Below are 8,203 nucleotides of genomic sequence, written 5' to 3'. Positions count from 1 at the left end.
CTCATAGTATTTTATATTTTTAAAGATATCTCATAGTATTTTATATTTTTAAAGATATCTCATAGTATTTTATATTTTTAAAGATATCTCATAGTATTTTATATTTTTAAAGATATCTCATAGTATTTTATATTTTTAAAGATATCTCATAGTATTTTATATTTTTAAAGATATCTCATAGTATTTTATATTTTTAAAGATATCTCTTAGTAGTTATCTCCTATTTACTATTTCCTTATTTTTCCCCATGTTTTTAAATAGGACTGACTATATCTTTATGTTAGTTTCCTTTTGCCTCCTGTCACAGGTATATAAATAGAACCAAGCTTTAATATAATTGATGTACCAATAAATAAGAAATGTATTCATGTTGCAGTGTTGCCTGCTTTTTCTCTACCTCCAACAGTTTTTTTAATGCATTACTGTTTCTTGTAAGAGAAATAAGATGAGCAGAGAGAGAATGTAACTGAATCAGTTTCAGTTTCCTTATTTTAGAAACTTAATTATACAATGAGTGAGTATCTCTATTTATATAGATTTCTAGTCCTAGCTTATATGGCTAGCTGTTAGGTTAGCTCTAACTAACTGAAATCTTATTGAAAACCTAACTCTAACAACTGCTAATTGAAATCTTACTGAACAAGCTAACTCTAACAATTACACAAGGTCCAGCCCGCACAAGTGGTTTTACGACAGACTTTTCATAATTGAAGCCAAAGCCTTCGATTTACTTTAATACACCTCTTGAAGCCAAAGGTGGATTGTCCAGAGAGACAGCATCACAAACTTTGAGTTGATTCTTGAGACTGATGAACCTTGTTGGAGACAAGGGCTTAGTAAGAATGTCTGCAGTCTGGAAGTTGGCTGGTATGTGCTTGACTTGAATAAACTTGCTGTGAATCTTGTGTCAAACAATGAACAAGTCAAGTTCAATATGTTTGGTTCTCTAATGTAAGACTGGATTATGTTCCATAGCTACTATAAGATTATCACACAATAATAGAAAAGCAATATAGGAGAAATTTAGTTTAATAGGAGAGACTGCACCCACATAAACTCCTATATGCAACCTCTGAGATGGATCTGGAAATAGTTTGTTTCCTTCTATTCTTGTAGTCTGCTAGAGGATTAGAAATAAGGAAGAATAGGAAGGATAGAAGTTTTAGTTTATGATTTAGCTAACAGAAAGCTAGTTAAGGCCCAACTGTTATGTTTACAGCTTTTATTCATTGTGTAATGTCATCCCATGTAAAACTACATGAGGCCTCATTTTATTGAGGACCATTTGAGCATTTCATAATAAGAAAGCATGAATTCTCTCTCTTATTCTCTCCCATGCCAGTTTTCTCTCTTCACATGGTATCAGGCTAATCATGACCATTGTTGATCCTGATTCTGTGGCGGATCCTCTGCCCTTGTTCTTCCTCTTCCTTCCATGAAGCTGACAGAAAGGAACTTCCTGGTTTGGCAACACTTTATGATAGCCATACTCACTTCGAATCACGCAAATCGTTTCATTATAGGGACTGATATTCCATATAGCTTACTTGAGCTGGGAAGAACAAGATCAGTCAATATTTTCGTGGATTCTGAACTCACTCTCTAAAAGCCTTCAACCGAGGCTTGTTTGTTGCGTTCACTCGTGGCAGCCACTAGAAGAAATCAACTCTACTTTTGGACAAAAGCAAGGAGTAGACAACTCAGATTGCAATTGCGTTTTATCTCTAAAGGCTTGAATTCTATAACAAAGTCCTTCAACCGCATCAAGGCACTCATAAACACTCTCATCTTCATAGGATTTCCCATCTCTACTTTTGGACACGTTGTTTACATCTTAGATGACTTGAATGAAGATCAACTAGTTATCACTTAGGTTGTCAGTCAACCTGATCCACCAACGAATCACTCCATGGAATCGTTCTTGCTAATGTTTGATCCAAGACTGGAGAAAACCCGCACCAAATTGCTCTCAGAAGCCTTATTGGCGAATTTTGCGATCGTGCCATCACTTTCGTCGTCTCCCCCTCCTATTTCTTCCCAGTTCTCATCGAATCAGCTTTGTCCCTCATATCCTTCACCGTCCTATCAATATTGTTATGTTGGCTTTCGTGGTGCTCGTGGTGGACGAGGAGGAAGGTTCTCTCCACGACCTCCTTCATTGTGTGATTTTGTAACCGCTTTGGGCATGACATGGCACAATGTTACTATGCTCCCATCCGATCAATATGGATTTCCTATGTCACATCATCCAAGCTCAACCTATAGTCATTATACCTTGTCATCCAAACCTCAACATTATTTCTCTGGTCCATCACGTGCACATGGGGCTTCCTATCCTCCTATTGGGCCACACTACTCTCATCTGGTCCTGACTCGTCTGATGCCACATTACCCAGTCCCTATGCAATGACAGCTACAACTACTGGGCCATAGGCTAAGTCCAGCATATGGTATCCTGACTTTGGAGCCACCAATCATCTTACCTCAGACCCACTTTAGTTCATGAACCAATAGAACACTTTGTTCCCACCCAAATCTACATGTGTAATGGCATTGGTCTCTCACAGGAAAAACATTTTTCTCTTTTCTACATTCAAATATTGAACTTTCTTTAAATAATATTGTCCCCTCAATAACTAAAAATTTCATTAGTGTCTGTCAATTTGCCAAAGATAATTGTTGTTACTTTGAATATGCTAATGAATTCTTTGTCAAATCTTGGGGGTTTATATAGATACTTCTACGTGGTTACACTAGTCTTAGAGTCTTTGGGTGTGCATTTTTCCACTACTTAGATCATACAATAAACATAAACTTGACTTTAGATCCTCAGAGTGCACCTTCTTAGGGTATTCCTCTACTCACAAATTATAAAAATGTTTGTCCAATAGTGGTAGACTCTACATTTCCAAGGATGTTATATTCAATGAGTTTTCCTTTCCATTTGCTAAACAACTTCCTAAGTCTTATGATTCATTTTCTGCTTCATCTTCTACGTAACTTGAGCATATTCCATTCTCATTATTTCTAGTCCACAAATCCACCTTTGTTTTCACATACATCTGTACACACTTCTCATTCCTCCTTTACATCAGTTCTTCCAAAAACCTCATTGCAATTCACTCCTAGTTTTGCTACTTTCTCTAATCCTAATCCATCACCTCCTACACCTCTAGTTCCTCCTCCATTACCTTCTCATTCGACTATTTCATCTACTTCATCTTCCTTTACCTCTTCCTCTTCACCTTCTCATTCTACTATTTCAACTACTTCATCTCTTCCTATTCATTCCATTTCAATTCATCCTACGCAGACTAGGCCTAAATCTGGATTTTTCAATAAAATTCTACCCAGAGTTTTACTTACTCGAATAGAACCTTCTAGTGCAAAATCAGCTCTTGCTGATCCTGCCTGGAAACAAGCAATGCAGTCTGAATATGATGCCTTAATGGCTTTAGGAACCTGGTCTTTAGTTCCTTTGCCACCATCTAAACAAACAATTGGTTGTAAGTGGGTTTTTAGGATCAAACAAAATCTTGATGGATGTGTGCAAAGATATAAGGCAAGGTAGTAGCTAAAGGGTTTCATCAAAAGTTGGGAGTTGACTATACTGAGACTTTCTCTCCCGTCATTAAACCTATCACTATCAAAGTTCTATTGAACGTAGCTATCACTATCAGAGTTCCATTGAACCTAACTATCACTTATCATTATCCTATTGAAAAACTAGATATTGATATTGCTTTCCTACATGTTGTTCTAGATGAAGAAGTGTATATGATTCAACCTAGTGGTTTTCAACACTGACAAATCTTTGGTTTGCAAATTACACAAAGCAAGCTCTGGACTCAAGCATGCCCTTATTGAAAGATTCAGAAACACTCTTCTCAACTTTGGGTTCATAATAAGCAAATGTGATAACTCTCTCTTTATTCATACTTCAACTATCTACAAAGTATATGTGTTAGTGTATGTAGATGATATCATTGTAACCGGTTCATCTGCTCAACATGGTTACAAATTGCTGATCTCTGATCTAAGTTCAACATTTGCCCTAAAAAAAACTTGACAAGTTGGATTATTTTCTTGGCATAGAGGTCAAACATCATTTAGATAATTCATTATTTCTCATCCAGTCTAAGTACATCAGAGATTTGTTAGAAAGATCCCACATGAGTAGTGTAAAGCCTATGTCATCTCCTATGGCCAACAATTGCAAGTTAACTACACAAGGTTAAAACTATTTTGGTGATCCTGCCTTCTACATGTCTATTGTTGGAGCCTTATAATATGTTACTCTTACTAGTCCAAATATAGCCTTTAGTGTGAATAAAGTGTGTCAATTTCTAGGGCAACCTCTTCAATCTCATCGGACTTCTTTTAAAAGGATCCTAAGGTATCTTCAAGGGACTACTACCTATGGCCTATCAATTAAATCAACATCTCCCAACTCCCCCTTTCATCTCAAAGCTTTTTGCAATGCTGATTGGGCATCAGATTGGACCGGCAGATAGTCAGTTCTAGTGGCTTGCGTATTTATTGGACCCAATCTAAGCACCTAGTGGTCCAAGAAACAGAACACTATCTTAAGATCTAGTAATGAAGTAGAATACAAAAGCCTACTTCTTGTCTATCAAGAAGTAGTGTACGTTGAATCTCTTCTAAATGAACTTAAGTGTACTTATCATCCTCCTCTCATCTTGTGTGACAATCTTAGTACAATAGCTATGTTTCCCATCCCAGTCCTTCATAAAAGAAAAAAGCATGTTGAGGTAGATCGTTTCTTTGTGAGAGACAAGATCCAGAACAGGAGACTTCAAGTAAAACATATTCCCTCAGAGTTTCAGACAACATACATTTTACTAAGCCTCTATCTACCACTACGTTTCACACTCTCAGAACCTTGTGTAACTGTCAACCCATGTAAAACTATATAAGGCCTCCGCCTCATTCTATGGAGGACCATTTGAGCTTTTCATAATAAGAAAGCATAGATTTTCTCTCTTATACTCTCCTAGTCAGTTTTCTCTCTTTACACTCTCAATTGTCTGATTTGAGCCATTTCTAGCACCATATTTAAAATTCAAAAGTAGCAAATACTTAATCCTTTTATCACTTGTATATGGAACTATTTAGTTTTCTTGCATTAATTTGTTGTCACAATCCTTACATTTTTTCCTGAGTTAGGTTATATTTTTTCAACCAGTTTATCAGATTTTAATATTAATTTACGAATGATTCAGTTTCTTGTAATTTTAGGTAATTGAAGCAGATGAGGATCAACGGAGTTTGATGTTCTCTGAAAAGGAAGCTAGCTGGTCTAGATACTCCAAACAGGTCAAAGTAGGAGACATTTTTGAAGCAAAAGTTAGTTGCATTGAGGACTATGGTGCTTTTGTTGATTTGCGCTTCCCTGATGGTAATTACTATGCATAGTTCATGTTTCTAATTCCACTTCCTCATGGAAAAGTTATAAATATCATCACAATGATGCAGGTCTTTATCATCTCCATGGACTAATACACATCTCAGAAATGTCATGGGATCTAGTTGACAATGTTAGAGACATCTTAACAGAATGTGATGTAGTGAGGGCCAAAGTTGTCCGTGTAGATCGGTGAGGCTCAAAATAGCTTGAAGGAATTTTCTATTATTTTCTTTCTGCTAGACTAGATGAGTTCATACTTCAAATTTTTGAATAACCAAGTATCTCTCTTGCCAATTACATATATAAAAATTAACTAGGTCAGTGACTTAAAATGTTGCGAATCATTGTGTTCAGCGTATATAATATTTTCCTTTTCTTCTCATGTGCCTTCACGGAAAAATGCTCCTAGCTTATCTAAGTTCTTGCAGAGAAAAATCAAGGATTTCACTATCTATCAAACGGTTAGAAGAGGATCCACTTCTACAAAATCTGGGCACAGTAGTACCTCAGGTTTGTAACTTTGTATGACTATGTATGCGTGTATATATACATGTTTGTATGTATTAGGAGGGGAGTATGAACTTGCATGTCTATGTGTGTGCTTGTGAAACATATTCAGTAGAGCATAAAAATGTTCAGAAAATTTACCGAGCTATAAATTTTGTTACAGAATGGGTTAGCTTGTCCTAATTCTCCTAATTTTCGGGGTGGTGGTAATCGAAGTCGTATTCTGCCTCTTCCAGGGCTTGAAAGAATACTTGAAGAGCTTTTACAGGAAGATGGGTATGTTTCCATCATTTTCCTTTTTTTCCCACTTGAGTGCTTGTTTGAAAACTGCACCTCCCTTCTTTAATTTTCTTAGCCAATTCCAAAAGCCTTTTCCATTTTTTCCTTTAATTTTTTTGTCAGAAAAAAGTTGTTAGTCATTTTTTCTTTCAAATATTATTTTTGTTACCCAACAAGCCCAATGTCGAGATTATCCTACTTCGAGGTGATTTTATTGTCGCTTTATTATTTCCATACCTTGAAAAGGCTTTTATAACATAAAGTGTCTGATTAATTCTCTATGATGTGATGATGATATGCTTTCACAGTATAGATGATGCAAGAATCAGGCGTCATGGGTTTGAAAAACGGGCAGTCTCAAAAGACTTGCAGATTTGGCTTTCTGATGTGAGTTTCATTCAGAGTTGTTAGCTATTAATCTAACTTCTGCATATTATTGTCTTCCTTGTCATATTTCTAAATCTTTCGTTATGCCAGGAACGTCCTGCTAATCGAAGGATTAATCTCCTTGCCCGAGCCGGTAAACAGGTAAACAAGTTTTTTATCACGAACCCTTAAACCCTTGGCTCAAATTCATAACAATGTCAAAGTTCAGCAAGTTATTTCTTGTGATGCAGATGCAGGAAATACAATTGATTACATCGCTTGATCAGGAAGGTATCCAAAGGGCTTTACAAAGAGTATTTGAGCGTATCCCCTAATTGACTGAATTCATGTTGCGTAGTTATTGCACAAATATGTAGAGTTGTAGTCAAAAGGGGTTGGTTCAATAAGCAATAGTAACAACAGCATAAGTTAAGATTTGTGCCATTAACCTTAGATTCAAAATAGAATAGTCTCTTCTCTCTTAAACTTCTTCTGTATCTATAAAATATATGTAGCTGTTGCATGTGATATTCTAATACCCTAGAAAAAATTAGAAGTTGTGGTTTATTTAACCATGACCTACTTTTCAGGTCTGTAATTGCTAAGAAAATCATTACTCAACTAAAAGAAGTGTTTAGTTTTTCCTCACTTCTTTGACTTGTCCCCCAAGTCTCTTGGGGTCTGTTTGTGAGTTAGGTTTTAGAGGGGAATGAAACAAAAATGAAGGCTTTAGAGCCATAAATTATACCGGTGTAATGGCTCTAAAGCTTTCTTTTCCCCTTCCAAAAATCAATTCGCAAAGACACCATCTATGTTTTTACTTTTCCTCACCCCATCTCTAGGTTCATTTTCAAAGTGGTCATAAAAATATAGTAATTTATATGTAACTTAAATTAAAAAAAATTATATTATAAAAGAAAAAAAGGCATGCGAGTTCACCACTATTCAAGTAACCATTGGTTAAATACTTTATAAGATGTATATAAAATAACTTAGTGAATGTGACTATGAAGCCAATCAAATCAACACAAGTTTATATGGTATGAATCCTCAAAATGTATGTAAAGTCACTTTTGCTTTTAAGTTAACGTCAGAATGTGAGTTGGAATTAATGGAAGAAAGTTAAGCTGGGAAGTCAAGAAAATGTATTCTTTCTTTCTATCATCACACAATATTTTTAGTCATTCATAGAGAAAAAGAAAGTATATTTGTGCTCAGACCATGTGGGAAGAATATGGGAAGTTTGAAATGAATACAAAGATCTATGCATCAGAATTTTTTTGATAACATCCGATGGTTGGGATTTGAATTACCTAAGATTTTTAGCTTAATATTAAGAGTAAATTACATCAATAGATTAGATGAAACTATACAAATTGTCCCCTCATTTATTACACTGATACACATCATCTCTAATTTATAAATATATATATATATTGCACTGAGTATCCATGTAGCGAAAGAAGTGTAATTACATTGAGCTCCCTTAGGGGAGCTAAGTGTAATGTTTTAAACATGAGATATATTAATTATAATTAAGCTAAACATTGGAGATGTTAGTATAGTTTACTTTAATATTAAACATCATTGATTCACTTAAGCCTTCATTTGGTTGTGGGGAAA

General features: G+C 35.4%; 1 protein-coding gene across 5 annotated transcripts in view; it reads left to right on the top strand.

Annotated features, from left to right (window-relative positions):
• The window catches only part of LOC109360179 (30S ribosomal protein S1-like), a 15,716-nt gene extending 8,479 nt beyond the window's left edge, over positions 1-7,237 (top strand). For all 5 annotated transcript variants that reach the window (XM_019604913.1, XM_019604927.1, XM_019604919.1 and 2 more), the window contains exons 12-18: positions 5,260-5,419; positions 5,497-5,617; positions 5,857-5,938; positions 6,099-6,211; positions 6,523-6,601; positions 6,692-6,742; positions 6,832-7,237. In XM_019604913.1, coding sequence (XP_019460458.1) covers positions 5,260-5,419; positions 5,497-5,617; positions 5,857-5,938; positions 6,099-6,211; positions 6,523-6,601; positions 6,692-6,742; positions 6,832-6,915 — 690 coding nt within the window. In that variant the 3' untranslated portion in view covers positions 6,916-7,237. The remainder of the gene's footprint in view (positions 1-5,259; positions 5,420-5,496; positions 5,618-5,856; positions 5,939-6,098; positions 6,212-6,522; positions 6,602-6,691; positions 6,743-6,831) is intronic.

The sequence above is a fragment of the Lupinus angustifolius genome, chromosome LG01 (assembly GCF_001865875.1).
Source record: "Lupinus angustifolius cultivar Tanjil chromosome LG01, LupAngTanjil_v1.0, whole genome shotgun sequence".
NCBI classification, from domain to species: domain Eukaryota; kingdom Viridiplantae; phylum Streptophyta; class Magnoliopsida; order Fabales; family Fabaceae; genus Lupinus; species Lupinus angustifolius.
Note: the sequence above shows the minus strand (reverse complement) of the source record. Positions and strands in the feature narration are given on the sequence as shown.